The following is a 14,637-nucleotide window of genomic DNA, read 5'->3' on the forward strand; positions in this document are numbered from 1 at the left end:
CCCAATTAGATTAGTTTAACAAACTCTCCACTACGTCATTTTCTCAGAAAGAAAAGATAAGCATTAATTAAACATTTCATTTGTGTTTGTTTCCTAAAGGACTGTAGTTATTGCATTGAGTACATTAAGTAAAATTAATACATACTTAACAGTTTGGGTTTATTTATACAGTACATTAAATAAGTTATAGAGAATTAAGTAACCAAAGTTCCTATCAGAGTCAAATTACAAAAGCCCCCAAACCAAATTCTACTGAATTCTGTAGGTGGTTCCACAATCAGTACCCACTTTTGAAAGCCACGCTCAGAGGCGCAGGTGTCTGTTTATTTACATTCTTTCTTAACTTTCACCAATGGAGCCTTTGTGGCCTCGTCAACAGGCTTGGAGAGCAGAAACAGTGGCCTGAAAGCCTCTGAGCCCTAAAGCCCTTTCAACCATTCACCTAATGCTTGTTGCTGCTTCTCTCTGCAAGGGTGGGACTCCATGACAATCGTTTACACACACAGCCTGTTTGGTATAAACACTAAAAGTGTACTGAGTAGTTGCAAGCCTGACCACATGGGACCTGCAGGGGGAGCTCCATCTCTGCAGCTGCGGGAAGGGACCCAAATCCTAATCCAGTGTCTTAGGGGGTACAGAAACCCCGCCCCTCTGGCCTCCCAACCTGCCACTGGCTGAGAGAAGCCTTTCATTTGTGATGCATTACCATGTATCTTGGATAAGTAGAAACAAGCAAATAAAGAAACAGCTTAGAACACGAACACCATTGCTCCATCTCACACTATGCTACTTTGTGTTTCCTCATGCTATTGCTTACATCCTGGTGGTGTAGTGGGCTATGCTTTGGGCTGCTGACCTCAAGTTCTGCACTTCAAATCCACCAACCACTCCGTGAGAGAAAGATGAGGATTTTACTCCCATAAAGAGTCTCAGAAATAAGGGCACTTCTACTCTTTCCTATAAGGTTGCAATATGTCAGAAGCAATGGCAGTGAGTATACCAGTGTGTGTACTCAAGTCTTTGATCACTGCAAGGTTGGTGACTCAAACCCACCAGCCACTCTAAGGTAGAAAGAAGAGGCTGTCTGCTCCCATACAGATTTATATTCTCAGCAGCCCTACCCAGGTTCATTGGGAAACTGACCCAACTCCATGAAATTGAATTCAATTTTTGGATTTTAATCACCCAAGCTTCACTTTCCCCATACACAAACCACAACGTGGGGGTGAGGTAAGCTCCACAATTCCTTGCATATGTCAGAGTTAAAAATAGCCAGAAATCTAAGAAGAGAACTGAGCACACTTTATTTTGGATTTGCAAGAGACCAAATGGGGGAAGCGTTGGGTGAAATACTGAGTACCCCAAAATCGGAAAGAGGAAAAGATTCTTCTTCAGTCGGGCTGGCAGTTACATATGAATCACAAGTACTTTCTGAAAGCAAACTATGTATGTAAAATTTCTGAGCCACAACAGGAGACAAATACTTTTTGGCAAGAAACATTCTCACCATTCACTTCCAGAATGTTCTTATCATTTTGTTTTTAAGCATAAACTTGTAAAAGGATGATGTGATGTGGGTAGTATCTAACCTCCTCCCGCTACACGATGGGGAAGGTCATCATCACTGCCATCATCACTGCCCAACGCTTATTCCTCTGAGACTGAGGTTAGACACGTCTCCACCTTTCATTTGTTTTTGCCCTATTCTGGCCCCAACTGTCCCTCATACTGCACACTCTATTTTTCAGCTGGGTTTGAACTTTCATTGCAATGACCACACAGAATTCACAGACCATACTCACAAATAGGGGGTTTGTTGGGGGAAGTTAACAGTCTACAATTGGTGTGAGAAATGCTCAGGCTACAGGTGTGCCGTCAGGACAGTGTGACCGCAGGCAGGCCTGCCTCTGACCCTCAGCCATCTGACCTGGCCTCTGCCCTGCTCATGCAATGCTACAAAGAAATGTTAGGCTGCCAATAAATAGCTAAAGGGCACATCACTCCACCATAAGCCTCAGCCAGTGAGGACAAACGGGTGTATAAGCAAATGTGGCAAAGAAAGCTGATGGTGCCCGGCTATCAAAAGAAATAGTGTCTGGGGTCTTAAAGGCTTGAAGGTAAATAAGCGGCCATCTAACTCAGAAGCAACAAAGCCCACATGGAAAAAGCACACCAGCCTGTGTGATCACGAGGTGTCGAAGGGATCAGGTATAAGTCATCATCAGAACAAAAAAATCTTACCACAGTGAATGAAGGGGGAAGTGCAGAGTGGAGACCCAAAGCCCATTTGTCAGCCACTGGAGAGCCCCTTGCAGAGGGGTCTAGGGGAGGAGATGAGTCGGTCAGGGTGCAATGTAGTACCGATGAATACAGCTTTCCTCCAGTTCCTAAATGCTTCCTCCCCATCAACTATCATGATCCGAATTCTACCTTGCAAGTCTGGATAGAGCAGAGGATGTACACTGGTGCAGATGGGAGCTGGAGGCAGAGGGAATCCAGGGAAGATGATACCTTCAGGACCAAGGATGTGAGGGGCGATACTGGGAGGGTAGAGGGTGAGTGGGTTGCAAAGGGGGAACCGATTACAAGGATCCACATGTGACCTCCTCCCTGGGGGACGGACAACAGAAAAGGGGGTGAAGGGAGACGTTGGACAGGGCAAGATATGACAAAATAATAATTTATAAATTGTCAAGGACTCATGAGGGAGGGACGAGAGGGGAGGGAGGGGGGAAAAAAGGACCTGCTGCAAAGGGTTAAGTGGAGAGCAAATGCTTTGAAAATGATGAGGGCAAAGAATGTACAGATGTGCTTAACACAATTGATATATGTATGGATTGTGATAAGAGTTGTATGAGTCCCTAATAAAATGTTTATTAAAAAAAAAAGGCCTCAGCCTGAAGGTGCTCAGATCTAGCTCCATAGTTCAGCAAACTCAACTCCTCCAATTAAACACCCAGAGGCAGCCCACTCCACAAGGCAGATTCCTGCCCCCAAGCACACAGCAGTATTTGTTCTGTGAGCTCGAAAGGTCACTGCTCTGGCTCACGCTCTGGCTCCTGGATCTGTTTTTGCTGCTGCTCTGGTGTCAAGGCTGTCTCCTGGATCAAGGTGGCTCAATGTGCTGGGACCTCAGGGTCAAAAGGACATGCTCCACTCCTGGATCTTCCATCTTGCTTCTCAGATGGCTCATTTTATACCCAGCAGAATATCAATCCCACCACTTTTCCAACTTGTCTGTCGGTTTGTCATACTGTGTTGGCTTGTGTGATGCTGAAAGCTAAGTCATTGGTATTGTCAATGCCAGCAGGGTCACTCAAAGTGTACAGGTTTCATCAGAGCTTCCAGACTAAGAACATACTGTACAGAAGGAATAGGCTATCAACTTCAGAGGGATTGGCCACTGAAAAGTCTGTGGAGAACATAGAAACACTGTCAGTTACTGAAAACCTAATAACCAGAAGCAGAACATTGTCAGAGATACTGACAGACACTGAGCCCTTCAGGCCAAAAGACATTGAAATATGATTAGAAAAATATGACTCTCAAACTAGAGTTGACTATCATGAAACAGATGGATGGAGCAAGGCATTATTGCCGATGAGATATGACTCAAAATAAGAAGAAACTACTGTAAACATCTCTTTAATAGTTGGCTCTTGGGATGTATGAAGCATGAGCTAGGAAAAATGAAAGTGTTAAGAATAAAATGCATAAAGGTCAATGTTCTAGGCATCAGTGGGCTGAAATGGACTGATAATTGACTGTTTGAATCAGAAAAATCATATGATTTCCAGTGCCAAGAAGGACACAATCATGAGGAATGGCGATACATTAGTCATCAAAAAAGGATATTTCAAGATCTAATTGAAGTACAACGATGTGATAGAATGATATTTATCTGCATATAAGGAAATCCAGTCAGTACAACTATTGTTCAGATTTATGCACCAAACACTAAAGCAGAATTTGAAGTATTCTACCAACACCTTCAGCCTGAAATTGATCTAACATGCAATCAAGGTGCATTGATAATTATTGGTGATTGGAATGCAAAAGTTGGAAACAATGAGAAAGGTACAGTAGTTGAAAAATATGGCCTGAGAGACAGAAGCAAAGCTGAAAATCGCATGATAGAATTTTGTCCGAATGGCCGGCAGTTGGAAACCACCAGCAGCTCCGAGGGAGAAAGGCCGGGCTTTCTACTCCCAGTAAACAGTTGGTGTCGGAGACCCACAGGGGATTGCTATGAGTCAGCATTGACCCAGAGTTTGGTTTTATCAAGAAAATGAAGGTCATTTGGTGCAACTAATAAAGGTTCTTGAAGAGTCATATTAAAGAATTAGGGCATTAAACACCTAGAAGTTTCTCTACAAGATATGATAAAATAATAATTTAAAAATTATCAAGGGTTCATGAAGGAGGGAGGAGCGGGGAGGGAGGGGAAAATGAGGAGGTGATTCCAAGGGCTCAAATAGAAAGCAAATGTTTTGAGAATGCTGAGGGCAACAAATGTGCTTGCCACAATGGATGTATATATGGATTGCGATGAGCTGCACGAGTCCCCATAAAATGATTTAAATTAAAAAGAAAAAAGAAATCTCTCTACAAGTATTTCTGCTGAGAACAAAATATTTTTATCAGTCTTAAGTAAAGAACAACACACTAGTGGTGACAGTGCACAAATTGTATTCAGACTTATTTGTATGAATCATGCCAGATGCCTCCGTTTTCAGGTACTCAAACTCATTCTTCAAAACTATTTTTAGACATGGTTCGTTTCAACAAACCAATGATTCAGCAAATTTTGTCCTTTGTTTCATTTTTGGCTCATGGGTCAGATGGGGTCAAACCGTGCTTTCAAGTGATTAGTCAATTATCAAAAGTCAAGCACCTTTCTTGAGTACAATTTTTTACCCTAAAGTTTTTCTTCAATAACCAATCCTTCTAACCTCCAGTAAATAAACAAAGATTTCTCTGAAACTTCAATTTTAATATAGAGGTGTAAACTGACAAAATTTTCCTAACTAACACCATAGTGCTTCTCTCTCTAACTTCTGGACATGTTATTATTGCTATATTTATGATACCCAGTGATACTTACTGACTGATGTGCCTCCTTGATAAACTTGTGAGCTTCTTAAAGAACAACGTCTTATTTAGCTTTACATCCTCAGTACAGGACCTGACACAGACTAGACCTTCTATAGCAGATGGATAAACAAAATTATTCACAAAAGAGAAAGAAATGAAGAAAGTGCGGGAGAGAGGATGGAAGGGCAGGAAGCAGGGAAATGATTGACTGGTTTATTTCTGATGTCATAACCAAAAGAAAGCAAATTGAACAGCTGTTCTTCTGGCGTTATTCTTCTTCCAAGTAATCTGGGGCCTTTTGTTCAAGTAATGTGCAATGAGCCAAACATCCATATGGAATGTTGTTGTTGTTGTTGTTGTTGCTGTTAGGTGCTGTCAAGTCGGTTCCTGCTGTACAGCAGAAGGAAACCACGTCCAGCCCCATGCCATCCTCACTGGAGCCTTCTGAAAGTACTTAATTGTGCCTATTCTAAATTTTACCTATATGAGGCCACTGCAGAGATTTTTCCTCCCAATTGAGAGTTTACAGAGCCAGCAAGGGTAACGGAATGCACTCAAGGAGTTGTCTATGTAGTCCACGGTGCATGAAGATAAACATGTAGTATGCTCGAAGGAAATCCAGTGCGGTCCTATAGGAATGGCATGGGCATGTCTGACTTCCTCTGACTACACCGAGGAATGGAGAATCCAATTCCACATCAGCCCAAGGCCAATTTCTATGAGGCAGAGATTAAACAAGTCTCCGACTTGATAGTGTTCTGGCACCCACTGCCCCTTCGTGCCACTCTCCTTCTCTCCTGGGGTCACCAATCCTTGCACTGCACACAGAACTCACAATTAAGGGGTTTGGGGGAGAAGCTAACGAGTTACAATTCAGGATCAAGATAAGCAGTTCTATTAGGAGCATCTCTTTCTGGCCCTCAGCCCCTTGGCCTCCGCCCTGCTGGGACACGTGGTAAAAGCTCCTTTAGCATTTCAGATCAATGCCCAAAGGACACACCACATCTCCATACAGTTTAGGCCGACGGTCCTCGGTTCTAGGTGCATGGATTGTGGGTAGGACGGGCACGGCTAGCCCCCCAGGTTAAGTCTCGGGAGACAGCCAAGAGTCAAGAGCCTGGGCTCTGTCACCGCTTCTGCTGGCTCTGCTCCTCTGTCACTTCTCTCCCAGCTCCAGCTGTCTCTGGGGTCACAGCTGTCTCCCGGGATCTAGGAGGGTCGGCAAAGGAATCTCAGCTCATAGGAAATGCTGTACTCCCGGTTTCCCTTTCTTGATGGTCATGAGATTCTCCCCATTTCTACTTCTGAGATGGCTTGTTTCAAACCCAGACGGATGGCAAATTTGACCAGTTCTACCACTAGAGTTTCATACAACCGAATTGCACGGCCCTACCCACTCATTTGCTGGGAGTTTTGAACACTATGGCTGGAAGGACCATACCAAGTAATTTCCCTGCTTCATACGTCTTTGCCAGGGGTCCTCAAACTTTTTAAACATGGGGCCAGTTCACTATCCCTCAGACCCATTGGAGGGCTGGTCTATAGTTTTTTTAAAAAGTATAAACAGTTTTCTATGTACTCTACACATATCTTATTTTGAAGTAAAAAAACAAATAGGGCGAAACCAGCTGGCAGGATGGATAAATGTCCTCGGCGGGCCACATGTGGCCCACATGCTGTAGTTTGAGGTTGCCTAGTCTTTGCTGTCATTTACAGTTCTTCCTCACTTGGGACAGTTGCAAACCTTTCACCAACGTGTAACTAAAGGAATAGCCCGTGTTCTCTGGCCTGGATTCCTTTGCAGGCACCCTGATCCTCTTCTGGGTTATTCTTGTCTCACAGCTGTCTGTGTTGGGATCTTGAGTTTTTGAATCAGGGCCTGCAGTATTATTTGAAGAAAGTTTTTGAGCCTTGGCTGACTCACTTACATGAATAAAACAAACCAACCAACCTCTGGCTGCCATTGAGCTGATTATGACTCATAGAGACCCTATGTAGGGTTTCTAAGATTTTGTGAGCTCTCATAAGTCTTTAGGGGAGTGCATAGCCTCATTGCTTTCCTTTAGAGTGGCTGGTAAGCTTTGAACGATCTGCCTTGTGCTTGAGTAGTTTAACGTTGACCCGACAGTGTCGCCAGGGAAGTTTCCTTTAAACACAGTCTTTAGCAGTGGCTCGGCTGAAGGCAGAGAGGCCTTAACAACTTGGTGAGTTCTAGCAAGTAAGTGGGAACTGCAAATTTCACCCACGGCTGAGCGGAAAGGTGAATTTGTGTGTACGAGGGAAGCATGGCTAAAAGGAGGTCGAACAGAACCAGAAGGTAAAGGACCGTAGGTGCTAATATGAAGGCGTTTGATGTTTATCTTGGAAAGCCTTGGAGAAAGATTAGCTTCAAGGCAAGGGAGGACAGGATCAGATTTGTATTTGAGAAAGACCACACTGGAGACGGAGGAAACAGTCAAGAGTGAGGGGGTGGGGGGTTTCTAGTTGGATGTTGTACTTGCCTTGCTCACTAACAGGACACATGAGAAGCAGATCGGTAGGAAAGGTTTTCAGTCCAAGTTTTGGATGCACTGACCTTGAAGTGAATGAACATACAAATGTCTTTGTAATCTGACCAGAAGAGGCACTGGTACAGGGGATTCTGCATTAGTCTACTAACAAAAAGTCAGAAGTTCGAATCCACCAGCCATAACGAAAGATGAAGTCATCTGCTTCTGCTGGCATAAAAATGGACAGCCTCAGAAACCCAGTGGAGCAGTTCTCCTCTGCCCTGTAGGACTCTGTAAGCCGGGATCAACTCAACGGCAGAGGGTGGTAGATCCGACTAGTACTCCATACTTGTAAATGCTAATGACATGCAGCAGGCAAAGAGAACTGCAGAGTTAAAGGCTATGCCATATGGTAGAAAGAGCAGAGACTCTGGTTAGATGAATTTACGGTCAATCCTGACTTTTTGTTAGTTGAAAACTTAATCAACCACCTAACCTCAGTGAACCTTGATTTCTTCCTTTCTAAAAGAATTAGAGGAATTACCAGTCACAGAGTGGAGTCTAAAAAGCATTATTTCAGAAAACAAACTTGAAGATAATATTTGAGAAAACAAATTTGAATGATCCACAAGCAAGAAGTAGCCATGTGATCGAACTGTTGCTGTTGTTAGATGCGGCAGGGGGTCCTGCACATCCTCACAATTGTTGTTATGTTTAAGGCCATGGTTGTAGCCACTGTGTCAGACCATTCCGCCAGTGGCCTTCCTCATTTCCACCCCTCTACTTTACCAGGCATGATTTCTCTGCTGATAACATGTCCAATGTTATTGTTGTTGGGTGTTATCAAGTCGATTCTAACCCATACACAATACAGAATGAAACACTGTGCGTTAGGCCAGGTGAACTAGAGAATCAAATCAGTGACACTCATATTTATGTAAGAAAGAACTTTATATCAAGAAGTAATTGTGTATTAGGAAAACATCCCAGCCCAGTCAAGATAACGTCCATAATTCTGATACCTGCCATAAATCCAGCACTAGTCCATCAATCCCTCTTCAAGCTCGCAAAACCACAAGCAATGATGCAGAGTGCAGGAAGATCACCGGCTGGTGGGTGGAGAGTTGTGTGGCTCCAATGGTGGTGAAAGCATCTTCAGGGCTGGCACAGGTGTCTGCGTGTCTCATCACAGACAGGTGAAAGCAGAGAGAGGCAGGAAGTTCCCAGGACCCTCCTTATGAGAAGGCCACGCCAACCAGGATACGCCATTAGCCTGTGACCTGATTGACAGGCTAGACTCCACCCAGATCTTCTTACGGGTGCGATGTTGATACGCAAAAAACTACCTAACACACATTGGTCCTACACCAGGTCCTGTGCATTAGAGACAAAGTCCTGCCATCCTCACCTCCAAGGAGTGTCTGACTGTACTTCTTCTAAGACATATTTATGTGTACTTCTGGCAATCTATGGTACCTTCAGATGTTCTTTGCCAACATCATAATTCAAATGTATCAATTTTTCACGATCTTCCTTAGTCAATGTCCAACTTTCAAAGGCATAAGAGGCAGTTTAAAATACCATGGGTTGGACCAGGTGTACCTTAATGCTCAAAATGACATCTTTGCTCTTAAAAGAGATCTTGTGCAGTAGGTGAGCCCAATCAAATGTGCCATTTGATTTCTTGACTGCTACCTCCACGAGCACTGATTGTAGATCCAAGCACAATTAAATTCTCGACAACTTCAGCCTTTTCTCCATTTACCATGATGTCTATTGGATCAGTTATAAAGATGTTGTTTCTTTACATTGAGTTGAAATCTATACTCAAGGCCAAGACCAAACCAAACTCACTGCTATCGAGTTGATTCTGACTCCTGGTGACGCTATACTTAACGACTGTCGGGATTTTTATCAGCAACTGCTTCAGTGACTCCAGGTTATTGACTGGGCTTCTTTAAAGGGCACAGCAATCGCATCAAAAAGAATGCTGCGACACACTAAGGAGAATAACAGGGTGTCTGTCTTCTCAGAGGGACGTGAGGCAACAGCATGCTATCCAGGAGAAGACCACCCTGGACAGCCAAAGGAATATTTAACTTCAGGAAAATCAATGGTCAGATATCTCAACATTTGGCAAAGAGAGAATTTGGCAAAATCAAAGGTAGCAAAGATTCTTCTTGCAGCTGTTGTATCGGGCAGATTTCTAAAACATGCGTTGAGTCCCGTGACTGTGATAGGCACTGGCAAAGAAAGTAGGAGTACACTGCACAAACCTTTCAGTAGACCTCACCGTCTTCCAGAAACAGCCAGTTGGGTGAACACATGAAATTCCATGGGCCCTGACAAATGCTACGAAAGAGTAAGGAACAGCATGAAGGGTCAGACTAAGTGCTGTGGGAGCCTGGAAGCCAGTGGAGAGCAAGTAGCATATGAATGAGCTCTTACATGTTTGGCTGCTAACCGCAAGATGAGCAGTTCAAAACCACCAGCTGTTCCAAGGGAGAAAGATGAGGCTTTCTACTCCCATAAAAGGTTACAGTCTGAGAAACCCCCAGGAGCAGTGCTACCCAGTCCTGCTGCTCAGAATTGACCTCATTGGCGGTGAGTTTGGTTTTCAGTTAGAGGATAAATAAGAATGTGCTAGCCAAAGTAGAAGAGAGCTTTCTGAGCAGCAAAGAGAGAGAGACGACACATAGGAAGTAAGGATTCTATCACAGTAATTGGGGACAATAAGTGAGCATCAGTCAAAAGTCCAGTTAGCCGAATGGACAAAGGGAACCAGAGCCAGACTATTAACACAGTGACACCCTGCTGGCTCCCAAAGCAATGGGTTATACTTTCTAATTTTCTTCTCTGAAGCTTGTCCTCGAGACAGGAGCAGGCGTGAGCCGAGAGAGGGTAGCTGGGTGGAACATTGGAGAAAAAAGATAGATGAGATGGATGAACGCTCAGAGAAAGGCTAGGCTTTCTACTCCTGTCAAGAGTGACCTCTGGGAAACCCACAGGGCGGTTCTACTTTGTCCAATTAGGTCGCTATGCGTCTGTATTGACTCATGGCAGTAAGTTAGGCACTGACATTAGCTACAAGCAGGGAAGAGAAAAGCATGCGATTAGAAGGGATATACTCTGTGCCAGATTACCTCGTTTAAACTTAACAACAGTTCTCTGATGTACAGATAACTACTCCTCCTCACTGAAAAGCAAGAACAGATGGAGTTCCCAGAGGAAGGCGCCTCGGCTAGCTGGGCTCCTTGATGCGTCCGGCTGAGCTGGATAGCCGTAGGGCCCAAAGATATTTTCCAGAAGTGATTTCACCGCCACGGGAACACTTGTGCCTTGCTGAGTAGTGCTCTCCCTGAATTTTCTTCCTTGGTGGCTTAGCGGATAAGCTTTGGGCTTGGCTCCACATGGTCGGGAAAGACTGGGTTTTCTACTCCCACAAAAGCCGACCGTCTCAGAAGCCTCCAGGGGGGTCGCTGTGAGTCAGCCTTGCTTTGATGGCTGTATGAGGATTATTGTAATTGCTATCATTTTGTATTGGCGGCAGGGAGCAAGTAATGTGTATTGAAACTTCTGATAAATCAGGCGCCCGAGGCTGTCTCTCGACAACTATCCCCAACATCCAATGGAAGCCTCACATCCAAAGCCACAGAATACAGAATGAGACTCGTGGCACCTCCAAAGGGAAGAGGGGCTCCGTGTCCTTGAGGATTCTTTCGATTTTAGCCGCCTCCTATGAGGCTCTCTGTGTCTCTAAAGAGCTGCGGCCTGGTCTCGGAAACCCACCGGGCCAGTGCGACCATCCGGTAGGCTCGCTGTGAGTTGACAGAGAGAATGCGTTTGAGTTCACAATTTGCTCACTTCTATCTACATTGGCACCTTCCCGCGTCCTCTCCCACAGCTATTCTCCATCACGCCCTCCCCGCCCTCGCCCCGGGACCCTGGCCGGAGGGCGGCCCGCTCGGACTGGCACCAGCCACCCTCCGCCGCGATGAGCACGGAGAGGCGGCCTGTGTGCTTTGCGGGACCCCGTTCGGGAGACTGCTGAGGGGCCTGAGCTCGGCTGGCGCCTCCGCCCGGAGCTTTCCAAGAGCCACCCCCCGAGGCCGCGGCGCTGGGCCCGGAGGCCGCACGGAGCCGGAGCCTGCGCTCGCCGCCCGCTCCGGACACACCTCCTCCCCAGGGTGGGGGCGCGGTGGCCGCGCCCCGACCCCGCCCCGCTCCCCCCGCGCGCCCCGGGGCGCAGGCGCAGGCGCGCGGGCTCGGCTCCGCGGCGGGCCCGGGAAGATGGCGGCGGCGGCGGCGGCAGCGGCAGCGGCCACCGAGCAGGTAGGTCCGTGAGGCCGGGCCGATCGGCCGGTCGAGGCACGCGGGGCTCCTGGCCGCCGGGTGCGGATGACCGGCCCCGGCCTGGCCGCGCGGGGCAGGCGACCCGGAAGGCGCTGTCCGCAGTCCCAGACGATGCCGCAGGGCGCGCGGGCCCTGGGCTGGGTCCGGCCACCCGGGCGAGGGACGGCGACCGGGAGTCCAAAGCGGACCCCGGCAGGCCAGGGGCAGGAGGGGTCACGGTCGCGAAAGACCGGGTGGGGGCCGTGCCAGCTTGGAGGCTGCGCCTGGGACCTGTGGAGGACGCGCGGGGCGTGTGCGCGTAAAAATAACCTCGGCTCGCTGCGCAGGGAGGCGCCCCTCTGTGCCAGCCAAGAGGTCAGCTGTTGCCTTTTCTTGTCTCTGCCATCCCCGCTGACAGACATTCCAGGCCCCTCCTTCCTCTTGGGGTTCGAGGTTGGCTGTTAGGCGCCTGTCAGTCAGCCCAACTCCTGGCAACCCTGCTGTGGTCCCGACCCATAGCGACCTTATGCACAACCGAACAAGACACTGCACGGCCCTGTACTATTTTCACAACTGTTCCCACGCCTGAGCCCAAAGGTGTCAGTTCACCTTCCTCTCCTCCTCTGCCCACTTTACCAAGCATGATGTTCTTCTCCAGGGACTGGTCTCCCCTGACAACCGGTCCAAAGTATGTGAGATGAAGTCTTGCCATCCTTGCCTCTAAGGAGCACTCTGGCCGTACTTCTTCCAAGAGAGATCAGATTGTCCATGGTGCTTTCAGGAGTCTTCTCCAGCACCTCAATGCAAATGCATCGATTCCTCTACGTATCTAACTTTCACATGTAATGGAAAATACCATGGCTTGAGTCAGGCGCACCTTAGTCCTCCAAGTAATGTCCTTGCTCTTTAACGCCCTAAAGAGGTCTTGTGAGGCAGAGTTCCCTAATGCAATGTATCTTTTGATCTCTTGACTGCTGCTTCCATGAGCATTGATTGTAGACCCAAGCAAGACAAAATCCTTGACAATTTCAACCCTTTCTCCATTTATCAGGATGTTACCTATTGGTCCAGTTGTGAGGATTTTGGTCTTGATATTGAGTTCCAATCCAGACTAAAGGCGGAGAGATAAAATCCTACCAGCGACAGCACTTCGGGATCTTGAAATGTCCTTTCTGACATGAAAGCCACAACGGTGCTCTTGAGTATGTCCTTCCCAGCATAGTAAACCATATGATTTTCTGATTCAAACTGGCCAATACCAGTCCATGTGAGCTTGCTAAAGCCTAGGGTATTGATTTTTATGCATTCTGTTTCATTTTTGATGATCTCCAATTTTCCTAGATTCGTGCTTCGTCCATTCCAAACTCTGATGATTAGTACATCTGTTTCTTCTCACCGTTAACTGTGCCCTACCAGCAATTAAGATCTCCATGTCTATGGGCTTTGTTCCATTCATGTCACCATAATCGACTGCACTCTGAGAAAACAGCTCCTCATCAGCCACACCTGAAGGCTCTATCCCGCCGCTCTAGCTCCAACAATGGTCTGCTTCCATTCATTAGACCTTCTGTATCTCACAGTGTTTTGAAGATATGCATAAGGTGCATAAGGTTTTCAACGATTCCTTCCTCCAAAGTGGGCAGCCAATGTCTTCTTTGTAACCCTTTCTTAGTCTGGAGCTCCACTAGCACCTGTTCACTGTGGGTGACCCTGCTGGCAGTTGAGATGCCAGCAACATGGCTTCCAGCATCACAGCAACACACAAGCCACCGCAGGATGACACAATGACAGATAAGATTGCTAATTGAGGGTTGAATTTTTCCCTCTTGTTCTGTCACCTTGAGTAATACTGACTTTGTTCTTTTCGTTTGTCTTTAACATCCAGGTCTTGGCACATTTTATTATAATAGTTTGTCTTCTCATTCTACCCTTTGAAATCTCACATTTGGTCTTTTTTATTTTATCATTTCTTCCTTTTTAATTTAGCTTTCAAGAGCAAGTTTGAGAGTGTCTTCTCACATTCATTTTGGCCTTTGCTTTCTTTCCTATCTTTTTAATAGCTATTTATTTTCTTCTTTGAAGTCTTTGAATAGGTCTTTAAAGTCATCTCACAATTCGTCTTGTTTCCAGTAAGTTAATACATGATACAGCAAATCTATCCCTGATGGTCATTTATTTCAAGTGGGATATGCAACTCAGTAGCTCCCATGTATGTCTCGAGCCCTGCCATAAACGGATTATCCCACCGCTATCCCCAACTCGAGGATGCGCAACACTGGCCTGCGTTCACATTTCTGTGGTTGAGTGGTGCGGGGTTCATTCTGACTCATAGCGACTCTGTGACCCAGCAGAACCACCCCCACAGGCGGTCATCTTATGCAAGTGGGTCACCACATTTTTCTCCTGCAGCGACATGCCTGTTAAAGTGCTTACAACCATCCATTCTCCCAGTTTCCCTCCTCTGAAACTTGGGGCAGGGCAGGCTTAATGAACATGTGACCCATCCAATCCACTTGCCCCAGGCTCAGGAGGGACCCATGCTCTGCACTCCCAGTCTTGATATTTGAATAAAGGCCGTGCATTTTCTTTTTTCCCCACATCCTGCAAATAAGGGAGCCCGTGTCTTGCTTGGGAGTCATCTTAGAGCACTCTCTAGCTAGTCAGTCACCCCCCCTTCCTGTCCTGCCCCTTAAGGCACTTCGCCCCCAGGGCTCTAGCTCAG

At 46.6% G+C, this 14,637-nt stretch overlaps 1 protein-coding gene across 2 annotated transcripts in view; it reads left to right on the plus strand.

Moving 5' to 3' along the window:
- Positions 1–11,784: 11,784 nt before the first annotated feature.
- The window catches only part of SGCB (sarcoglycan beta), a 15,870-nt gene continuing 13,017 nt past the window's right edge, over positions 11,785–14,637 (plus strand). The window contains exon 1 of one of the 2 annotated variants that reach the window (XM_075544350.1): positions 11,785–11,915. In XM_075544350.1, the coding sequence (XP_075400465.1) occupies positions 11,874–11,915 (42 nt within the window). In that variant the 5' untranslated portion in view covers positions 11,785–11,873. The remainder of the gene's footprint in view (positions 11,916–14,637) is intronic. The other variant, XM_075544351.1, reaches the window with a different exon arrangement.

Source organism: Tenrec ecaudatus, chromosome 3, assembly GCF_050624435.1.
Source record: "Tenrec ecaudatus isolate mTenEca1 chromosome 3, mTenEca1.hap1, whole genome shotgun sequence".
In the NCBI taxonomy this organism is placed as follows: domain Eukaryota; kingdom Metazoa; phylum Chordata; class Mammalia; order Afrosoricida; family Tenrecidae; genus Tenrec; species Tenrec ecaudatus.